Below are 22772 nucleotides of genomic sequence, written 5' to 3'. Positions count from 1 at the left end.
TTGAGCCGAAACAAAATGTTGCACGCATAAAAACAGAATTTCAAAATCTGAAGTTTATAATCTAAATTTAAAGTTGGATTTTGAGACTTGTAAATATTGGTTCATTTAGTGTTAAGCATTCACTTTACAAATTCAGTACTTGTTACCCATGTCTCTTAAACACTTCAATCCGTTACCATCATTTGAAACATTGCTCTGTCTTTCCTAACAGGAGAGTATCTTAAACCACTTTGTGCTGGTTGAGTCTACCTGCACAAATCTTCAGAACCTTGCTATGGCTGTAGCTTCACAAAGTGCAGTGCTCCTGGAAGGACCAGTGGGAAGTGGCAAAACATCTGTGGTTGAATTCTTGGCAGCCGTAACAGGGAGGACAAAACCGCCTCATGTCCTTAAAGTCCAGCTTGGAGATCAAACTGATAGTAAGGTAATGAAGGAAGCATTTTAGCAATCTCAATAAATTATGGCACATTTCACCTCTAGTGCATTTTAAAATGGACAAAAATGTATGACTTGATCAGCCCCCAGGTTGATTTTACCTTTTGCAGAAGACATGCAAGTCTTGCAGATTGAGCTCTTTTATTAATGCTTATTTGATTGATTGAAGGAGGCCCTCAAGGCAGCTCAGAAAATAAGCAGAAATGCATTGTACAATATTTCAGAAACCTTCATTTTGGCATTCTTTTGTCTAAAAATTTATACAACAATGCACATTAATTTATTCAACCTTTTGCCTTTCTTTTTGTTAGACTTTACTCGGAATGTATCGTTGTACAGATATACCAGGAGAGTTTGTTTGGCAACCAGGGACTTTGACTCAAGCAGTCAGCAAAGGGCATTGGATACTCTTGGAGGATATTGACTATGCCCCTCTGGATGTGGTATGTAGCCTTTTAGAAGTGTTCTGTAGAATACATATTTGGGATGAGAAACACAGTTGGTTTTTTTTAATGACTTAAGTAGCTTATGGCTCTAGAAACTTGGAATTCATAGTTGAGGGGAGTTATGCACACATAAGTTTATCATGCTATGTTAGTGTTTGAGATCATTTTATGGTGTTACATTCTGGGCCTTTTGCTTGTAACATGTTGCACATGTTTTTTTGGCTTCTGCAGGTGAAAGGGTCTCATGATTTCTGCCAATTTCCACCTACCTCTACATTCCCCAAACCACATTCCACTCTATTACAGAGTGTGAATCCTTAAGAGCAGGTCTCCCAGTCCTTAAGAGCAGATTTTTAAGAATGTGAAGGGGGGGGGGGAACAAGGTGGGAAAATCCTGTTATGTGAGTATAGCTCTCTGGAGTCCAGCCATTGACATAATCATCTATGATTTGTTTGTTCCTTAGATATCTGTATTGATTCCTCTTCTGGAAAATGGGGAACTGTTGATTCCTGGACGTAGTGATTGTATCAAAGTAGCCTCTGGATTCCATCTTTTTGCAACCAGGAGGTAGGTGGTATAGTCTTGTTGAAATTCAGTAGAACCCAGGCACTGTAATCCATACCCATTTGGATATTACCACCCAAGAGATCCTAGATATACAAATGAGAAGTTTGTATTCTGGGTTTCACTTATTTTTAAATATTTCCAGTATATGAGTACAGGCTCCCCAGTATCCTGCTCCCCCCATGGATACTAGAAACCGTGGATAAAAGCAAACCCTACAGAAAGCAGTTCACAACTCCCCCCCCCCCCCCAGTGGTACAAATGATTTGCCAGTCTCTGATTGCAGCCCTCCTGTTACTGTCTGGGCTCTCTACAAATGCTAACAGGAATCAGAAAGTAATAACCAGATGTGGTTTGACTTAAAAGAACATGATGTTTAGCTCTATGAACTCTGTGATATGATCTTTTCGGTGTTCCATCCCACTTTCTGTTAGCATTTACTGATTCCTGTTAATGAATACAATGCAGTCTTTTGCATTGGTAAATGGCTGGGTCTCTGATTATCCTGGCTTTGAACCTGCCATAGGGAAGTCCTGTAAAACTGACTGTAAGCCTTGAACTGTTAGGTTTGTTCTGTTCCAAACTGTATTTCTTCAATACTATAATTGAAATAATTTGTGGCTTGATTAATTTAGAGTCTTCAGCTATGGTGGCAGTTGGTATAGACAGCAAAACAGTCATGCTACTCTTCTGGACAAATATTGGACAAAAGTTCGGCTGGATAATATGCCTAAAGCAGAACTCAAAGAGGTATGCAAAGTGGGGAAAAAGTACAAACCGTGATCTTATCAACTAATGGCAAGATTCTCTGGGGATCTCTCTTGTGACATGCCGACTCTTAAACACTTACATTTAAAAGAAAAACTGTGTTTGTAGGGAGAGGTTGGAGATGTGATGGCAAAAATGGTTAAAAAGTAAAAGCAATTCTAAAAAGTCTAAATTCAATGGACTTATCTCATGATTTTCTCCTAGATTTTTAAGAATAGGGGAGATATGGTGGTGGGGGTCGGACAGGCCGTTACAGGAGAAGGAGAGTTCATCGTAAGCAGATCATCTCCCCTTCTGGTCCTTCCCCCAATTCTTGGATACTTGGTGGTCCTGGCGGTGAGCCCCTGGATCTGAAGCTGCTGCTTTTGAATGCCAGATCGGTGAATAACAAGACCTGTATCATCCGGGATGTGATCCTGGATGAGAAAGCCGACCTGGTATGCATTACAGAGACCTGGTTGGACGGGGAGGGAGGCGTTAGTCTCTCTGAACTGTGTCCGCCAGGTTTCCAGGTGTTGCAGCAGCCAAGATTGAAGGGATGGGGAGGGGGAGTTGCAATGGTCTATCGTGAGTCCATCTCCCTTACCAGGTGCCTTGTCCAGCAGTCTCCTGGGTGCTTGCATGTGGTGTTGAGAGGGCCGGACAGGATTGGGATTCTGTTGGTGTACCGCCCGCCCTGCTGCCCAACAGTCTCCCTGCCTGAGTTGACTGGGGTGATCTCGGGGGTGGCATTGAAGGTCCCCCGCCTGTTAGTGCTGGGGGACTTCAATGTTCATGCCGAGGCCCCTGTGGCAGGTGCAGCTCAGGATTTCATGGCTGCCATGACAACCATGGGCCTGTCCCAGAAGATCTGGGCCCCGACACATACAGCAGGACACGTGTTGGACCTGGTGTTTACAGCTGGGCATGGGGGCAATGATCTGGAGGTAGAGGAGATCAACATCACTCCGTTGTCATGGACAGATCACTTCCTGGTAGGGTTTAGGCTTGTTGCGACTTCCTACCTCCGCAGAGGCGGGGGACCGTTTTCTATGGTCTGCCCCCAGAGGCTAATGGATCCTGAAGGCTTCCTGAGGGCCCTGGGGGACTTTCCCACTGCCAAGACTGGCACCTCATCTGTGACCCTGGTTGACCTCTGGAATGGGGAAATGTCCAGGGCTGTGGATGAGATTGCTCCGGAGCGACGTCTGCCACGCCGCAGACTCGGAGCGGCTCCTTGGTTTACTGAGGAGCTGCGAATGATGAAGCGGCAGGGCAGGCATCTAGAGCGACGGTGGCAGAAAACTCGTGATGAATCCGATCAGACACGGAGTAGAGCTCATTATAGAGCCTACTCCGTGGCGGTGGTAGCAGCGAAGAGATCGTTCTTCTCTACTATCATTGCGTCTGCTGATAGCCGTCCGGCAGAGCTGTTCCATGTGGTGCGGGGCCTCCTTCATCAGGCCCCTTCAGTAGTCCAGGAGGAATACACGGTCAGCCGCTGTGACGTGTTTGCCCAACACTTTGCAGATAAAATCGATCGTATTCGTCGCGACTTGGATGCCACATTGACAATGTCTGATGATGTCCCCTTGGCAACTGCTTGTCCAGTATTGTGGGATTCTTTTCAGCTTGTGCAGCCTGAGGATGTGGACAGACTTCTTTGGAGTGTGAGGCCATCTGCCTGCCTGTTTGACCCTTGCCCAGCTTGGCTGATTAGAGCTGCCCGGGGGGGACTGCCTAAGTGGACGGGGAGGGTGGTCAACTCTTCTTTGATGGAGGGGACGTTGCCGCTCGCCTTGAAGCGGGCGGTGGTTCGCCCCCTCCTGAAGAAGCCCTCCCTGGATTCCACTGTGTTGAATAACTATCGGCCAGTCTCCAACATCCCATTTCTGGGCAAGGTAATTGAGCGGGTGGTGGCGGCCCAACTCCAGAGGGTCTTGGATGAAGCGGATTATCTGGATCCTTTTCAATCTGGTTTTAGACCGGGCTTTGGGACGGAAACTGCCTTGGTTGCCTTGGTGGATGACCTACGCCGGGGACTGGACAGGGGGAGTGCATCCCTGTTGGTCCTGCTGGACCTCTCAGCGGCTTTCGATACCATCGACCATGGTATCCTTCTGGGCTGATTGGCCGAGTTGGGAGTTGGAGGCACTGTTTTGCAGTGGTTCCGCTCCTACTTGGAGGGTCGGTCCCAGATGGTGGTGCTGGGGGATGCCTGTTCGACACCCTGGCCATTGAGGTACGGGGTGCCGCAGGGCTCAATTCTGTCCCCCATGCTATTTAATATCTACATGAAACCGCTGGGAGAGGTCATCCGGGGGTTTGGAGTGAGGTGTCATCAATATGCTGATGACACCCAGCTCTGTCTCTCCTTTCCTCCAGACTCCAGGGTGGCGGTTGAGGGCCTGGAGCGCTGTCTGGAAGCAGTGAGGATCTGGATGGGGGCTAACAAGCTGAAATTAAATCCGGATAAGACAGAGGCTCTCCTGGTTTGGAAATCCTCGATGCAGGTGCTGGATTATCGACTTGCTCTGAATGGGGTTGCACTCCCTCTGAAGGAGCAGGTTCGCAGCTTGGGGGTCCTTCTGGACTCGCAGCTGCTCCTGGATTCCCAGGTGGCGGCTGTGGCTAGGGGGGCCTTTGCTCAGCTTCGGCTGGTGCGCCAGCTGCGACCGTACTTGGATCGTGCAGACCTGGCCACGGTGATCCATGCCACGGTGACATCAAGGTTAGATTACTGTAACACGCTCTATGTGGGGCTGCCCCTGAAGACGGTTCGGAAACTACAATTAGTACAGAATGCGGCGGCCCGTGTGGTCACCGGAGCCAGGTGGTTTGACTCTGTCAGTCCGCTTCTCCGGGGGCTGCATTGGCTGCCCATTCGTTTCCGGGCCCAATTCAAGGTGCTGGTTTTGACCTTTAAAGCCCTATACTGCTCTGGGCCAGGATATCTTAGAGACCACCTACTTCCGTACAATCCGGCTCGCCATCTCAGGTCATCAGAGAAGGCCTTTTCGCAAGTGCCGCCACCCAAGGAGGTCCGGGGGGCGGCTGCAAGAAATAGGGCCTTCTCGGTAGTGGCACCAACATTATGGAACTGCCTTCCCCTTGATTTGAGAATGGCTCCGTCTCTTGAGAGTTTTCGGCGAGGCCTGAAAATACTGTTGTTTAAACAAGCCTTCTGATTTCTGGCCTTCTTAACATTTTTATACATCTTTTAGTTTTTTACAGGCTTGATTCCTCGATGACTTGCTCTTTTATTCTGTCTTTTAATCTGACTACTGTTTTTATGGCCTCTGTAATGTGTTTTTTAAATGTTTTTATCTGCTATGTATTAATGTTTTTAAAATCTGTTTTTTTTAATATGTTGTTAGCCGCCCTGGGTCCCGTTAGGGAGAAGGGCGGGATAAAAATAAGGTTTTTATTATTATTATTATTATTATTATTATTATTATTATTATTATTATTATTATTATTATATGTCAACTCCCATCTTAGGTTTGCTTACTTTTGAGGTAACTAGTAGAAAACACAGAATAAATAGTATATTTACCATTTGTAGTTCAGTATCTGTAATGTCTGTAACAGAAAGTGGAAAATAAGACAGTGATCCAAAGGGAACTGTACATACAGCTGAAGCTATCTTTGAAATAATCTGCATGTGAAAAAATAAGCTGTTTTGAATTTATAAAATGCTTTGTTGTATTGGAAGCTGGCACAGAAAGGTTTTCAAGGAAAACTGGCCACACGAACAGTTCACTTGCTTGTTCATAAATTAGTTCTTTGATCGTGGTTCTTACTGGGGCTAACTTAATTGTGCAAGAAAATAATGTGATGGAGTTTTTGCTTGACTACCACCCCATTTTGCAGGTGGCACAAATTATAGGTTTATGGCTACAGTGGCATCTGCATTAGAAATAGTGGGCAGTAAACATGGAGTAAGTTGAACAAATTGTTTTCCCCTGAAAATTATGCCTGGGAACCAAAATTCTTTAATGCAATTCTTGAATCCCATTTAGACTTTTATAGAGTCAGTGGCTTTCCTGCTCCGTGCTTTCAGAGAAATTTTATTGCTCAGGGTGATTAACATTTCGCAAAGGCCAAGGATAGAAATTTATCCCTCTCCCCATAATTTCTTTCCTGCCTTCCTCCCCACTTATGTGGGCACCCAGGGTGGCTAACAAAAAGACGTGTCTAAAAAATTAGAACAGTTTTTAAAAATCAATACATAAAACAAAGCTCTCATTGCTCATAAAACCATAGTGGGAGAGCAATAAAAAGTAGCAAATTAAGAAAAGCAATACTGTGGCTAAATCAGAGCATTGTATTGCAGTGCAGTTCTTCATGCAAACAGGGAATATTTTCTTTTCAGCGGCTTATATGATGGTAAGCACTCTTAGCTGAGACCAGTTCAAACAGTGATACTGATAGTGCACTAAGGATTGCTGCTGCCCACCGTGTCTGCTTGCGAGTACCTATTCAGGGCTCGCAGCATAAGCATGTATCTCATTATATTTGAAGGGTGCCTGCTGGCTACAAATCCAGCTTGTGTTCCCCCAAACTGTGTGACTTGATATCCCATGTAAAATTAGGAAATCAAATTGCAGTTGGCCTATGCCAGCTGATTTTTTTTGCCTTGTTCAGATGTAATGCTCCAGCATGTACATCCGACATTCCCAGTGGGCAGGATGAGCCTGCTCAGTTCTGCTCCCTTTTCATGCCTAGCTGGAAAGTCATTCACATGTGTGCATAGAATGAAATTTTTTTCATTTTGGTTGGAATTGCCTGTTCGCATCTTATTTTGAAGTTTGTACCCTTGATGTCTGTATGATGTTAAAATGACCTGAACCATATAATTCTTATAACATTAGTAAATACTTACTTTACCAGGTGTTGTTTTCTCTTTTAGATTCTTCAGCGGAGTTACCCTAAGCTTGCTGCCATAATAGATCATCTGTTAGATATCTACATCCAGCTTACTGGGGATAAGCATCTATCCAAAAGCAGTATTGCAAATGAAGAGAATGTAATTGGCAATGCACCAAATATCACAGAAAGCAAAAGGCCAAGTTTAGAAGGCAGAGAGTTATCTCTGAGGTATTTTAATATGCAATTAACCTGATGGATATTTCGGTTTGGGGGAGGCAAATTCTCTGGATAATTTCTCTCTAATGTGTAGAGGCCATTTGCTCTTGACCTTATTTGAAATTCCTAGTGAGGAGATAATATTAATGAATGAAAATGTGGTGAGCTGGCCTTTTTAGTTTCCCCATTATAGTAGGTGGTCAATGCAGTGAGACTGAAGCTTTAGAAATGTGCAGGTGGAGAGAGGTAAATGAAAATACCTCAGCTGATTCACATCGCCTTTTTCTTTTTCTGCTTAGGGACTTACTGAACTGGTGCAACAGGATTGCTTTCAACTTCAGTAGCTCTTCTCCCTCTGCTGCACTGAATATATTTCATGAGGTATGAGCCCAACTGTTCTTGTGTTTGACATTGTTCTTGAGATATAAAGTAAAATTGAATTGAGGAAGTGAATGAAAGGCTGGGTCAGGTGTTTGAAAATCTGTCCGTGAGGGTCTAGCTCTGTGAAGGAAGTACTGTTTGATCCAGAGCTTCAGAAGTGGTGCTTCACAATGGAGAGGGCGTATGAGTGTGCTGCAGAAACTGCTACAAGGAAGCGGAAGCTGTTGCTGGAAACATCCCAAGCCAGGTGTTGCCTTTCTCCAGATGGCCATAGTGCCAAGGATGCACTGCATGAAGAGTTGCATGCATCTAAACTGTCCAGTTGCCTTGGTTTTGTTTTTCAGCGTTGGGGAATGTGTTGCATGAAGTTCAGAAGTGGGCTTGGGTATTGAAAAGTAGAATCTTTGTTTAAAAAGCAGGTTAATTAGAAGTCTGTTTTTCTCCTTGCTGACAGGCATTGGACTGTTTCACAGCTATGCTATCCAAGCAAGGCAGTAGACTGAAGATGGCTGAAGTAATTGGAAGCAAATTGAACATTTCTAAGCATAAGGTAGATTGAAAGACCTGGTGTGTGTTTTGCCTTGTTTAATAAATATGAGTGACTATTCCTTTTGTTAAGGAGAAAAATGGTTTCATCACCATCAAAGATAATGAAAGCCTGAAGGTTCCTTGCCAAGTTTGTAGGGTGCACTCTTGTTTTTTTCCTGAGGGAAGGAAGTCCCTCAGACTTTTCCTGCACAACTATTTCTCTTTCTGGAAAAATGGCTAAAAACTAGTATCCTTACTTGGAGAACTGTGCAACTAGTTCTGTACTCCAAGGAAGCCTTAGATTTGTGTTGCTTAACAGAAAGCTCCATGTGTTACATGGCATTTGAAACTGACAGTAGCTGACTACAAGAGCTTGAGATATGACATGGAGGTTTAGTTTGCAAAGTCAAAAATCCCATTAGGCTAGTGTGGGCCTTTAGTCTAGCCCAGGGGTGTCCGAAGTTTTGGGCAGGAGGGCCACATCTGCTCTCTGACACTGTGTCTGGGGGCCGGGGGAAAAAAAGAAATAATTTACATTTAATTTGAATAAATTTATATAAGTTTACATAAATGAATGTATTAAAGATGAACTTATATGAATGAATGAAGGTCTTGCAATGACTCAAGGCCTATAAAAGGCCTTGCACAAAGCAAGGCTGGCCTTTCCTTTGCTGCTGCTACTGCATCACAGACGTGAAACAACAAGCAGTGGAGGGAGCCTTCATCCCACAACTCACGCGAGAGGTCAAACAGTCGCCCTCACTCTGAGAGCAGTTGCGTTGGGCCAGTGTGAGCTCCAACAAATCTCCGGAGGGCCAGAGGCTCATTGGAGACTAGGGGCTCCCTGAGGACTGCATTGAGAGACCTCGAGGGCTGCAAGTGGCCCCAGGGCACCCCTGGTCTAGCCTAAAGTAATTCTTAGACTTTCAGCCAGTCTGTCTTAGCGCTCAGTTATACCAGATAACTATTCTAGTGGCACTGGACTACATCTTGTATTTGTTTTTGTATGCAGAGTTCAGTGTGCATACTCTCTTTCTATAGGCTGAATACTACTGTCAACTTTACAAACCAGAAATTGTAATAGGGGAGCAAGAAGTCTCAGTAGGAAGAATCCAGCTTTTTCGGAAGCAAACACATACACTACTTGGACAAAGGTATTGATTATTTCAGAGACTTTTTTCACAGTGGCTTTTGATAGATTTGCACTGTTCTTGTGCAGTACACGGAGTTGTAAAATTCTAGGGCCATATTTTTAGTTATAATTGGATATTTTGGAAATTGGGTCACAGACCCTATTTCTGGAATTAGTGGATGAAATATGCTTTGAGGTACCATGGGCGTTTCATTTCAGTGGTGCTCATTCAAGATTTTACCCCTTTGTGTCTTGACAGAAAAAAGCAGACCTTTGCAGCCACACGTCCATCTTCGGTTCTAATTGAGCAGCTTGCTGTGTGTGTTGACAGAGGAGAGCCAGTACTGTTGGTGGGTGAAACGGGGACGGGCAAAACATCTACTGTTCAGTACCTGGCTCATATTACAGGTAAAATGCACCTGAATCATGGCAACTTTTACTGATGTTCTAGAAATCATTGCGTGTGATAATTCATTGTCTTGCTTTTGTTGTTTCAAGGACACCACTTGAGGGTTATCAATATGAATCAGCAGAGTGACATTGCAGATCTGCTAGGCGGGTGAGTGGTTAATCATTCTGCAAATGACAACTGCTAGAGTTAAGTCATGATAACCTGAACTTCAGAATTAATGTCTTCTATTTTGTATGGTGTGCTTAACTCTGCCACCATACGTGCTACTACTGGGTTGTATTCCAGTCTTTTTGTGGAGTACTGTTCCTGTTGTGGGCAGTGCATTCTGAAAAGGGAAGGTGCCTCACACATGCCTAAGAGCTTCCAACAGCAGAGAAGTGCTCTGCAAAAGGGGTTGGAATACACTCATTAATTGTACTATACAGGATTTGGCAGAATGTATGTCCACATAATGATTTAGAATTGGGTTATGTCCAGCTATTGCTTGTGCTGTCCTTCTCACAGAGGTATTCGGAATTTGAACTGAAGCACTGTATGTGAAAGGATGTTGCTATAGTGCTAATGTGCAGATGCAACTTTATTGTTTTCAATTACAGGAGTGCGCCACTTTGCCACCTTCTGGCTTAGGCTGGGATTGCATAACCAGTGACTATGTGCGGTTACATGGTCATTGGGGGTGCACATGCCAACCTCCTAAAGTGAGGGGAGCTGTGCTCCCCTCCCCTCTGGAGGGTTGTCTGAGCCTCCCAGAGGCAGAGCATGTCCACTTGCTGCCTCCGCAAAACTTAGACTGAGGGAAATCGCATCTCTTGCGCAATTTCTGGTTTTCTCTGTGAAACCGGAAGCGAGAGAAATGATTTCCCTCAGTCTGAGCTCCACAGAGGAAGCGAGCAGGTGCATGCTGCCTCTGGGAAGCTCAGATGACCCTCTGCATGGGAGCTGAGCATCCCCTTCCTTGCAAAAGGACCGGATTGTGTCAAGCCCTGCTTGACAATGTGAATTGCTGTCCCGATCCCTGCCATTAAGTGGTGCACGACTGTAAATGATATGCATTAAAAGTTTTATTAAATAACCTCTTTGGTTTGTGTAGTAATTGACTTGTTCTCTAGCTAAGTGGTGATAGCACTTGATATTATTAGTTAGAATAATAGGTATGAAATATGCACTAAAAGTGTGTTTTTTCTACATACAGTTTAAAATTGAATAATTAAAATCCTCCATTTTCCAATAATCTGGCTTTTTAAAAATAGTGTTGCACTATTAATTTTCTGTAGTTTCAAATTGCTGTTCAATAAAGGGATTTAAGCATCCTATATGAAGAATATTTTCTTGAAAGCCATTCAAAAGTTGTCTTTTCCTTGCTAACTTGCTGCTGCTGGCTGTCTTGATTGGCTGTTTGTTTGGTGTCACATTTTTAAAATCTGCCTTGTGCTCCCCAGAAATAGTGAGGTTGTTGAATGAAATAGTGAGTGAAACCCTTAGACTTGGTTGTTTGATGACATCACAGAGACCAAATGAAACTATTCAGTCAGGGCATTGGCCGTAAGTGGCATTTGCTATTGAAAATATTACATGCCTAGATTTGCACCAAAGCAGCAGTTCATTGAGGTGGCAAACAACTTTTTTAAAAGGTACTGGAAAGAACAATTATGGAGGGAGGGGTGCATGTGATGAGTAGGGGGCATGCAACATCAGTTCACCACCTTTTGTGTGTGCCCCTGAAAAACCGAGTGAAACGGGGGGACTTTGTGAGGGGAGAAAATTCATGCTCACGCACACAGAGCTCTAATGTTGTACAATGATTCTCAGATTTAGTGTGACTGACTTTACCACCTGCAGTTGTAGGAGGTGTTGGTTGAATCTTGTTTTTCTCACAGCTATAAACCAGTGGATAACCAACAAATTTGGTTGCCCTTGCGAGAATCTTTTGAGGAGCTTTTTACGCAGACCTTTTCTAGAAAGCAAAATCGAACCTTCTTGGGACACATCCAGACATGTTATGTGCAGAAACGTTGGCATGATCTTCTCAAACTGATGCAGCATGTGTATAAATCTGCTGTTAATAAGGAAGAGAAAGAAAATGCATCTGGTAAGACTTCCAAGAACTACAGGATCCCTCAACCGTTACATTCTTGTTCATTTTTCCTTTGATCTTACAGGGCACAATCTTGTAATGTTAAGTATTTCTAATTTCAGTTGATTCAGTGGGAGAGGTTTAAGCATGTGGTTAATTCTTAGAAATTGAATCTGGCTATGCTGTGTTCTCATTGAGCACCTGACTTTAACAAATTGATTAGCGTGATTTCCTGTAGCATTCAGATAGTTGTGCATTTATAATAAATAAATAAAGCCTTTGGTTGATTTTAAAGCAAAACATAAGTTTTGAAGCATCTGATGCTGTAGCATTGTTGAAACTTGGTGACTGTGAACCTGACCTGTGATCAGATAAGAGACCATTGGGAGTCCTATGTAAACTTCTTGGAACTTTCTAATGCGGATAGGATAGAAATATAAAAATTATTATAGATTTAATACATAGCTATCTTTGAGTGCACAGCCTAGACTGTGGGGGTGGGAGGTGGAAAAAATATTAAAATAGTCCAAGATGGATTTCAGATCTGAAATAACTTCACTGGATTTGAAAGATATGAGAGGAAGGGAAAAAAAAATATATAGTTCCATTAAGGTAAATGAGAAGGGGAAAAGATGGGATAGATCTGCCTAATTAATTACGTTAGTGATATCTGGTTTAATAAAGATTGATAACCTTTTATGACTGTCTTTTTTGTTTGAAAACAAAGCAAGATCATGCAAGTAAGTTAGAAATGGTTAAAAATGAGTGCTGCTGTTCTTTTATGCACTTCATGAAAATCAGATCTTTGGAGTAAAACATTTTAATACGAGGGTTGCCCAGAAAGTAATGCACCACATTTTTTTTCTTCAACAATTATTTATTGAACACAATGAAACTTACACACAAGAAAGAATGATGTTTCTTCTACACTCCCTATTTTTCCACGTAATCTCTGTCCAGTTCTATGGCCTTCCTCCAGCGAGACACAAGGGCTTGTATGCCCTGTCGGTACTACTCCTTGTTCTGGTCACGAAGCCATTTCTGCACTGTGCGAATCACCTCTTCGTCATCCTCAAAATGTCTTCTGCGAATGGCATCCTTTAATGGCCCAAACAAGTGGAAGTCTGAAGGAGCTAGGTCAGGGCTGTAGGGTGAATGGGGTAACACAGTCCAACCCTGTTTAGTGATGTTTTACGAAGTCCTCAAACTTGTGTGAGGCCAAGCATTATCATGTTGAATCAAACATTCACCTGGGTTGTTATGGCACCGAAGTTGCTGGAAGCGCTTCTTGAGTTTGGTTAATGCCTTCACATAAGCTTCAAAATTAATGGTGCTGCCTCTTGGCATCACATCAATGAGTATGACGCCCTCACAGTCCCAAAATACAGTGATCATGACCTTACCGGTGGAAGCAGTTGCTTTGAATTTTTTCTTCTGTGGAGATTGAGGATGACGCCATTCCATCGACTGTCGTTTTGTTTCGGGCTCAAAGTGGTGAACCCAGGTTTCATCACCTGTCACAATCCTGGACAAGAACGCTTCCCCCTCATCTTCAAAACGTTTCAGCAACTCAGAAGAAATGTTTTTTCTGAGAGATTTGTGGTCCACCGTAAGACAGCGCGGAACCCATCGTGCACACACTTTTGAGTAATCAAGAGCACGGATGATTGCATCCACACTTCCTTTGCTGATTGACAGCTTCAGCGCCAACTGCCTAGTCGTTATGCGTCGGTCCTCGCGAATGAGCACATCAGCAAGCTGCGTCTTGTCAGGTGTGACAGCCGTGGATGGCCGCCCCGAACGCTGCAAAGCTTGGACCTCTGCTGAACCGCCTTCTAATGGCCTCACCCTCTGCCCAGCGACTAACCGTACTTCTGTCGACTGCAGATTCTCCATAAACTGTACACAAATGTTTGTGAATGTTCCCAACAGTTTCTTTCTCTGCAGTGAGAAATTCAATGACGACACGCTGCTTGTAACGTACATCACTTACAGACGCCATTTCGAAACACTGCTGCAGCTACACTATCTGTCTGAAGAAACCAAAAATTTGTGTGCGCACTCCTGAAAATTCAAATAATGTATATCTAAAGTTTCGCATTCGTACCATTACTGTAGGCTGAGAAAAAAAATGTGGTGCATTCCTTTCTGGGCGACCCTCGTAATTCCTTATTTCCCAGGCTTCAGATTTGTTTTTGTCACCTTCCGTAATGTCATGCTTACTAGTTCAGTTTAGTGACCTTATTGTGCTAGTAGGATTTCATAAGGTTAGAACACTAGTTTAAAAGTTGCTGATCAAACAATTGAATTTCTTCTGCAATGTCAACTATTATCTTATTTTAGCTTCTGATTTCCTAAATCTGAATAACCTTCCTCATGGCATCTGGTTTAAATTTGAACATTTTTTTGTATGATGTAGAACCATTGCTTTGTCTTCATAAATCTTCTTGCTATATTACCCTTTGTGATGACTATAACTTGACTTTCTTTATGTAGGCTCACCATTGAAGGAAAAGTGGGAACAACTTGGTATTCGATTGAACCATGCCCATCAACAGATGAAGATGACAGAAAATGCTCTGATCTTCGCATTTGTCGAGGTAGTCATTTTGTATATGGCAATTTTGTTTGTCGTTGCATCTTAATTTTATCTTTAAAACATAATAGCAAAAAAAGAAAATCCTTAGAGGGATTAGTGAAATCTCCTTGAGAAATACTGGGTGTGCAAATAGTACCTAATACAGTATAATTTCTCTGGAACTAGGACAGAGGAAATTGCCCTTCCCAACCCCAGCAGCAGCAAGATCCTAGGGATCCTGTTGCTGCCTTACCCCCTCCCCCCCCAACCACTTACAGTGCTCCCAACTCCCTTGTAGGAGTTTGGGAAGCACTGATCCAGTCCCATTACTGGATCATCAATTTAGCCACATTTTCAGAATAGCATCAAAAGTTTGATTCTGTTATACTGACTCTCTACTCTGTTTCTGCTTTTAGGGTACCCTGGCACAAGCTGTAAAGAAAGGAGAATGGGTTCTATTAGACGAGATTAATTTGGCTGCAGCAGAAACTTTGGAATGTCTGAGTGGTTTACTGGAAGGATTATCCGGCTCATTAGTCTTGCTAGACAGAGGAGACACAGGTATTGTTTTTTGTTTTAAAATTTATATACCACATTTGTGCTCAGAAAAAGGAACAATTAAGGCTGTTTACAATAGAATGCAATCAGAATAAACATTAAACTAAAAACTAACGTTATCTAAAAACTTCTACTAAAAAGAACACTGAATTGGTCTCTCTCGGTTATATGCCTATTTTAAAAGGGAGAATCTCATAATTGTCTTTAGCTGTGTTATCATTCAGGATGAATGACAACTTTTTGGATCAAATATGAATTTGATTTCTCAGATCTTAAGAAAACAATCTAGGACAGTGATTCTCAAACTTTTTAGTACCGGAACCCACTTCTTAAAATGATACTTTTGGAACCCACCTAGCTTTATGAGACCAGAAAAAGTTTCACTTGACCAATTGCTCAAGCCTGTTTTTACCCATTTTAGGACAGTAAAAATATACTAGGCGGTAGGGACCCCTAGGCGGGGGAACCACCTTCTGAAGTGTTTGAGCTCCTCATTCCTTAGATGGGAACCATTCTGGTGACCTTGCATTTCCCTGTGCCTAGCCTTTGTTAAGAGCTGAGACACAGTTGCCTACTTGTGAGTAAACATGCACATGCTGTTCCTTTTGGTTTTTAATTAGGCTCATTACATTTTCCTTGTCAGCTATCAGCTTGTCAGTTTCACGACCCACCAATAATCAGGTTGTGACCCACTGGTGGGTCCTGACCCACAGTTTGGGAACCACTGATCTAGGATTTTCAATGTGAACACATGCGTATTTCATTAAGATCTTTATTAGGAAACCTGTCCTCAGGCTTTAGTCACTTGTATTTTTAATGGGATTGTATTTGTATTGAAGTCATTTGTCATTTATTGTAAAAACAGTTCTGTTTTAATGTACACATTGTAAATGGAACCAAAAAGATGGGTGGTTGTTTCAGAGGTCAGTGGCATTTGGAACATTTTGTTTGATTTGTGCCTCTCTGGAAAGGTAGTTTGGTTGATTAGATCAAAATTACTGTTGTTCTACATCAGGTGTCTCCAAATCCCGGCCCAGGGGCCAGATGTGGCCTCCAGAGACCCTCTATCCGGCCTGTGGCTAGCCTCTGTTCCCCTGAGAGCCTCTGGCCCAGCTGACCAAACACAACCAGAGTTTTGCTTGTGAGGTGGGGGAATGGGGGTCCATTTTAGTGTGTGTGCTTTTTTTCTTGGGCTGTGTTGGTGCTTGGAGAAATCCTAGACATTTGAGCCCATTCATTCATTCATTTCAGATGGAACTTATTCATCTAAGTTCCATCTCTAATGTATTTATTTAAATTATATATTTTTTTTCTGCCCTCGACACTGTTTCAGATATTTGATGCAGCCCTTCAGCCGAAAAGTTTAGAGACCCCTGTTCTACATGAATGTGCTGCCTTGCATTTCCTTTGTGGCATAAACCCAGGCATTTCTGAAACATTAGCTGGGGAATGTAGCATACAACTGCTGGCATATGTAGCCAAGTCAGACATGGGCTATTTTCTCTTTTTGAGGGCAGAAATGACACCATTACCTGTGCTGAGTCGAGTATTATTTCAGTGCTTGGAGCTGAGTGTTGCTTGGCATTCATTTAGAATTTCATGTATCGTAATCTTTCAACAGAGTACTGTATGGATAAATTGGAGAACCCCTTGTGTGCTACTCTGTGGTTCTTAGAGAGGGATATAAGTCTTTTTTTTCTAAATCAAAGCATGGAATTCCATAGGTCATAGAAGACCTAAATATGAGAGAGCTATCTATTGCCAACACTACCTTCTTTTGGAATATTCAATGGATGTTGATTACATTTCAGATGTTGGTTTGTTTTGAGGGTAATCAGAAATGAAATCGGTGGCTTGTGCTTCTTTCTGTTTAGAGCCACTGGTACGTCATCCAGAATTTCGTTTATTTGCCTGTATGAATCCAGCCACTGATGTTGGAAAAAGAAATCTACCTCCAGGAATACGGAACAGGTAGAAACAGAATGGATCAGCTTTGATACCAGCCAGAGTTGTAAACAATTTTTATGTCCTGTTGTGTGCGGGTGGTAGTAGTTGTACATAATATACTACTGTTTATGCATCTGGTTTAATCCCCTCATTAACCAATTTTTGTCCAGCTTACAGGTGTACACATTTGATCCCTGCTTCGTATATGCAGAGTTGGGCAGAAATGGCTTAAAGAAATATCTCTGATAGCCAGATACATTGCACATCAGGAAAAAGTGGTTGACGTACACTGTTTGGGAGCTATGGTCTTTAAGCTTGTTTTAAGGCATCAGGCTGGGAATAGAACACTCAAGCTGTGCCGTGATCTCATAGGAAAAATAAAGGAATGGTGATCTGCGTTGCTTTGCTGATCATCTTCTCATAAGTCAACATTATATGCAAGTTGCAAAACAGCCAGGTGAAGGTTAGCTATACACACAAATTTTATGCTTGCTTTGATCCTTCATATAGTCCATACATTGCAGTTTAACTAGGCAAGCTGGAGCTGTGAGAATTAAGTCATCAGAGTTTATTAAGCACTAAATTCTAGACTTGCACTTTGATTTCCCCTGTGAATTTCCAACAGCTCAGACTGTAATGAACCATGTGCTGACCTTAATGGCAAATTGAAGATTTTTGCATTTCCCTGCATTGGCCAAAAACAACCCTGCAGCTACCTAGTGGCATGTTGCTTTATATGCAGACTTGCTAATGAAATTTCAGTAAATTATGTTCATACATAAAGTCTGGGTGAACATGGGTTGTTATATAGTTGTGATGAAAGAATTGCTTCCAAAAATACAAATCTCATTGATTGCATGAAATAAAATATTCCTGAAAAGGTATTGATGTTTGAGTTAGTCCATAGACTAAAACCATCCATTTTGTCATCCCATAAAAGCACATTGTATTAAAATGCAAAGACCTACATTTCTTTGGCTTGACTTGCTAGCTGACCATAATTTGTGGTTGCTCTTGAGCCTCTCTTCCCTTAAATTCCCCTACATGTGGTAGAGAATGTGGGGCACAAGGCTGTCTTGTATCACTCTGGGCTTCAGAGCATGCAGAAGTGTTGTGTGAATAACATGATGGTATTATTCCTAAAAGCCATGATTTCCAGAATTTTGGTCACTAGGGTGTCATCCCTCCCCCCTGGATCTCTTTGGCCTGTTTTGAGTTAAGGCAGTGGTTCTCAAACTTTTAACACTGGGACCCACTTTTTAGAATGACAATCTGTCCAGGACCCACCGGAAGTGATGTCATGGCTGGAAGTGACATCATCAAGCAAAATAAAATAATTATAAACAATTAAATTAAAGAAAAACAGATAAATAAGGGGAAGCCAGCCCTGTTTCACCAAGTGAATTTTCTCTGTAGTCTGCCTGCAATAACACCCTCTCCCCCCCACAAAAAAATCACTGAGATTCTCAGCCCTCCCCAGTGCCCACCTTACCAGCTCAAGCCTCTGGTTTATTCTTTGGGGGGGGGGGCTGCTTTCTGGAGCATTTGTTGAGCTCCACTTTCATTAGATGGGAACCATGCAGCTAGCCTTGCATTCCTCTTTGTCTGACTTGACCAGGAACCAAGGTGCATTTGCTTACTTGTGAGTAAACTCGACTGTGCAGCTTACTTTCGCTTTCCACAGGGCTCAATACATTTGTCTGCTTGGAGGGAGGGACTTCCTTCTTGGGTGTTTTTTGGGGGCTGCTTTCATTGGATAGGAACCATTCTGGTGTGATTGGATTCCTCTCAGCCTGCGCTTTCTGACGAGCTATGGCATGTTTGCCTACTCGCGAGTAAACATGTGATATGGCTGAGTTTCATTTTCCATAGGGTTCCATGCATTTTTTGGTTTCTGGTTTTTCGGCCATAACTTTTGATGGAAAGGAGATATTTCAATACAGTTTATTGCATTGCATTCCGCTGGAAATTCCGCATCCAACGGTATATGGCAGGATGGGATTACTCGTAACCTCTGCGATGTTCGCGATGTTGGAGCGTTTGTGGTGTTACACCCCCCCCAAGTGTGGTACCTGGGATGGACCGCCCCCTGCCCCCCGCTAGCTGTGCCACTGAGTGTACCCACCCACACCCAACTCAGGAGGAGGAGGAGAAGTTTATTGTGTTGGGTTGAATTTGTCGTCTTTGTCTAAAGCAGTGGTTTTCAACCGCTGTGCCGCGAGGCTGTCTCAGGTGAGCCGCAGGGCCAAGGTGTCAGGCAGCAGCTGCGCGGGCATAAGAGAAGCTGCCACTTGGAGCCTCATGCAGCAGTAGGAGAAAAAGGAGCAGCCCACGAAGGGCTTCGAAGCTCCTGCTGTTGTTGGTGCTGCCCCGTGCCCGGTGCAGCCAGGCAGAGAAGCCAGCTGACAATCCATCAATCATTCTCTCTCCAAGCGACCCCCTCCCTTCCCCCTGAACACATGAAAGAAAGATAATCTTTTCTAAGGGCCTGGAGAGAGACTGGTTGTTTGATTGTCATCTTAATCACTCTGTCTTAATATCACAAAGGTCAGCAAGGCTATTTTTAAATCACCTGAGCAAAGGAACTTTGCTTTTTAAATTGATTTGCTATAGTGCAATTTTTACCATTCACATGAGTTCTGGGAACAGAACCCTTGAGAATAATGAGACTCAACCTGTACTGAAAATTTTGAAATACAGGTCGTGCCTCGTTATCCACTTGGGTTCTGTTCTGGAACCCCCAGAGGATTAAAAAAATTGGTGGATACCAGATCAATGGGGAAAAATAGCATTAAAGACCTACTTCCAGATTTTGTGCTCTGCCATTATTGCCTCAGAATGAACTGTATAGATGCTATATCTCATTCAGCCACTAGGTTGGGAAAATAATGAAATGAAATTATAATTGTAAACAGTATGAAGTAGGAAATTGGGTTTTGGTGCTTTTTTTCCTTGTTACAAGGCATTTAGAGGTGGACCCCAGTATCAGTGTTGAGTCAAACAGTGGATACCAAATCAGTTGATACCAAGGTCCTACCTGTACCTCCAAATTTAATCCTAATCCATGTTTCAGAAGCAGCCTGTGGGCTAAGTAACAAACTGTATATTAAAATGCCAAGTGTTTTTTTTTCAATATTACTTCAGAATAATGCTGCACTGCTGTATTTTCTGCAGTAGGTCCCTGCAGAAAGGGACATTACTTGAAGACCCTGGAAATCAAAGTGGGACTTTCCTTTGACTGGGTTAAGGCCAAATTGTTGATCAGATTTCTTATCACTTTATTTTCCATTGGAACTGTTCCCTAACTGAAATTCATGAGCTATGAACAATGTTCCCCCTCCCTAAAGGTGGCGGTGGAGTGTTCATCCTGCAAGAAAACATGAACATATTAAATTTCTTTGCATTGATTTGGACTATTGCTCCACCTTAGCCAAGTATGATCTACTTTGATGTCAAAGTAGACATTCCAAAGTCTCAGGGAAAAGAATTTCTGCTGAGAGCCTGTAACTGGAAATGTTGACGGACTGAACCTGGGGTTCTTTGCATGCATAATATGCTCAGCCACTAAATCATCAATTCTCTTTGAATTCTGATAAATCACTTGTCTATAATGCTGATAGTATTTGTTTAATAAATCTTGGTGTTGGTAGGCCAGTTCATCCTTAAGTACACTTTAGTACAATTAGCAGGAAAGAGTATTACAACATAATATCCTCTTATAGGTTTACTGAACTTTACATAGAAGAACTACAAAATGAAAGAGACCTGCAGATTCTTATCATGGATTATCTGAAAGGCCTGAATGTGAGCAAAAACGTAGTGGAAGGGATCATAAAGTAAGTTGCACACCTGAACTTTCTGAGCAAAAAAACTTAAAAAGAACTTCCCATTGTCAATGATACAGTGGTCTGGGATATATGAATACTATATTTTCACATTTTTATACTGTCCTTCCACTAAGGAGCTCAGGGTGGTGTATGTAATCCCTCTCTTTCTTTTGTTCTTGTAACAACCCAGTGAGGTAGGCGAGGCTCAGAGAGAGCAACTGGCTCAAGATCACCCAGGAAGTGTCATGGTTGAGCAGGGATTTGAACCTGGATCTTCCAGGTCTAAGTCGAACTCCAGAACTGCAGCATCTGGCTTGATTGAACGACCCATGTGATCATGTGGTTAACTCCAGAACAACTGCATCAATCCTACTTGATTGAACAACCCATGTGATCATATGGTTAATCATTGCCCTGTAAAAATATGCTTGTTTGGCCTTTTTGTCCTGTCTTCCTTGTAATTTACTACTATTCTCAGAATATGTTGTTGCTTCACGTTTCTGCAGCCAGAATGAGATAAATTTAAGGGGAGAAACAGCACTTGAGTAGTCGGGGATCTCTTCATTTTTGTAGACATCTTGCATAGCAGAAGTAGTGACTGTGGTATAAGCAAAAACGGGGGGAAAAAGAACTCCTTGTGGAATCCTCTTCTCTCTTATAGGCCTTGAGGGGGAAGGCATCAATTCAGGATAAGACCCTCTAAAGTAAATTAGGAATTAAGCCCAGGTAAATTAACTTAAGAAAAAATATAACATCATTTGTCTACTATTTTACTTCTATAGCTTTTATTTGTCTGTGAGAAAAGAGTGTGAAACAAAACTGGTGGATGGGAGAGGCCACAAGCCTCACTACAGCCTTCGAACACTGTGCCGAGCTTTGAGATTTGCATCATCCAATCCGTGCAACAACATACAGCGCTCACTTTATGAGGTGACTGGTTTTTTTTCTCTGTTCCTAATTTTTGTTTTGTTTTTAAATCTAGAATTCCAGGGTTGGAAATGCTTATTCAAGATTCTTTAATGTTAATACCTAAAATATTGTTTTTGAAGCTTTAAAAAACCAAACAACAATCTGTTTTTTAAATTTTTTCCAATAGGGATTTTGCTTGGGATTCCTAACGCAGCTGGACAGAGTTTCTTACCCGATTGTTCAGAAGTTGATATGTCAACATATTCTCTCCGGAAACATCAAAAGCATCCTCAAGCAGGCAAATGATTTTGGAATCTATTTAGAATTTTTAAAAAGTGGAATTGTTTTCAGTTGAGGACTTATTTTTTAATATCAAACATCCCATTTATTACATTTTAGACTTTCATTGAAACCTGTTCATGGGCATCTATGATCCATCCTGAAAACAGTTGATATTTACACAATTTTGGGGGGATTGTCTCTTCCATTTTCACTGAAACAGTAAACTACATTGCTAGAAAACACTTCTGTCTATGTATTTATTTAACCATAAAACTCTGAGCATATAAGAATTAATTTATATTGGACTTAAATTTGCACGTAGAGCTCAGTTCGAGCACATCAATATCTTAGGTAGCTGGGTTGGACTTCTTGCTGTTAGCTGTACATTGCATACAGAGGGTATGCAGTGACGAGTTCAGGTTTCAATCATTGGTGACTGTGGGATTCTCACATAATTTTGATGTATAAATTTGCTGTAGTTAGTACAGCATGAATACTTCCTCAGAAATTGAATTGTGACCATGTGTTCCTAAGCACTTTAACCTAGAAATGTATGTTTTTTAATTTCTTCTCATTCTGCACCAGGAAGTAGACTGTGTATGCTTCCTAGGTTTATACCACCTAACCTAAGCGTTATAATCTTCTCCACCTCTCCTGGAGGGGGGGGGTGCCATACTCTGGTAAAGCAGTTTTCAAACATTTTCAACTCATGTCACACTGACAAGGCACTAAAATTGTCCAGGCACAGCATCAGGTTTTTGACAATTGACAAGGCACACCATGCTGCCAATGGGGGACTCATATTCCCAATGGCCTTACTAATAAATGACCTTCCCCCAAATTCTTGTGGCACACTTGTGGAC

General features: G+C 42.4%; 1 protein-coding gene across 1 annotated transcript in view; it reads left to right on the top strand.

Moving 5' to 3' along the window:
- The window catches only part of MDN1 (midasin AAA ATPase 1), a 126816-nt gene that overhangs the window by 9801 nt on the left and 94243 nt on the right, over positions 1-22772 (top strand). Inside the window, exons 6-22 of the mRNA XM_066612686.1 lie at positions 212-424; positions 747-878; positions 1346-1449; positions 2082-2196; positions 7106-7293; positions 7581-7662; positions 8117-8212; positions 9232-9344; positions 9582-9730; positions 9821-9881; positions 11612-11823; positions 14305-14408; positions 14803-14947; positions 16819-16915; positions 20614-20727; positions 21501-21648; positions 21815-21925. Coding sequence (XP_066468783.1) covers positions 212-424; positions 747-878; positions 1346-1449; positions 2082-2196; positions 7106-7293; positions 7581-7662; positions 8117-8212; positions 9232-9344; positions 9582-9730; positions 9821-9881; positions 11612-11823; positions 14305-14408; positions 14803-14947; positions 16819-16915; positions 20614-20727; positions 21501-21648; positions 21815-21925 — 2184 coding nt within the window. The remainder of the gene's footprint in view (positions 1-211; positions 425-746; positions 879-1345; positions 1450-2081; positions 2197-7105; positions 7294-7580; positions 7663-8116; positions 8213-9231; positions 9345-9581; positions 9731-9820; positions 9882-11611; positions 11824-14304; positions 14409-14802; positions 14948-16818; positions 16916-20613; positions 20728-21500; positions 21649-21814; positions 21926-22772) is intronic.

The sequence above is a fragment of the Tiliqua scincoides genome, chromosome 1 (assembly GCF_035046505.1).
Source record: "Tiliqua scincoides isolate rTilSci1 chromosome 1, rTilSci1.hap2, whole genome shotgun sequence".
Classification (NCBI taxonomy): domain Eukaryota; kingdom Metazoa; phylum Chordata; class Lepidosauria; order Squamata; family Scincidae; genus Tiliqua; species Tiliqua scincoides.
The sequence above is the reverse complement of the archived record's forward strand: the minus strand, read 5'-3'. Positions and strand labels throughout refer to the sequence as shown.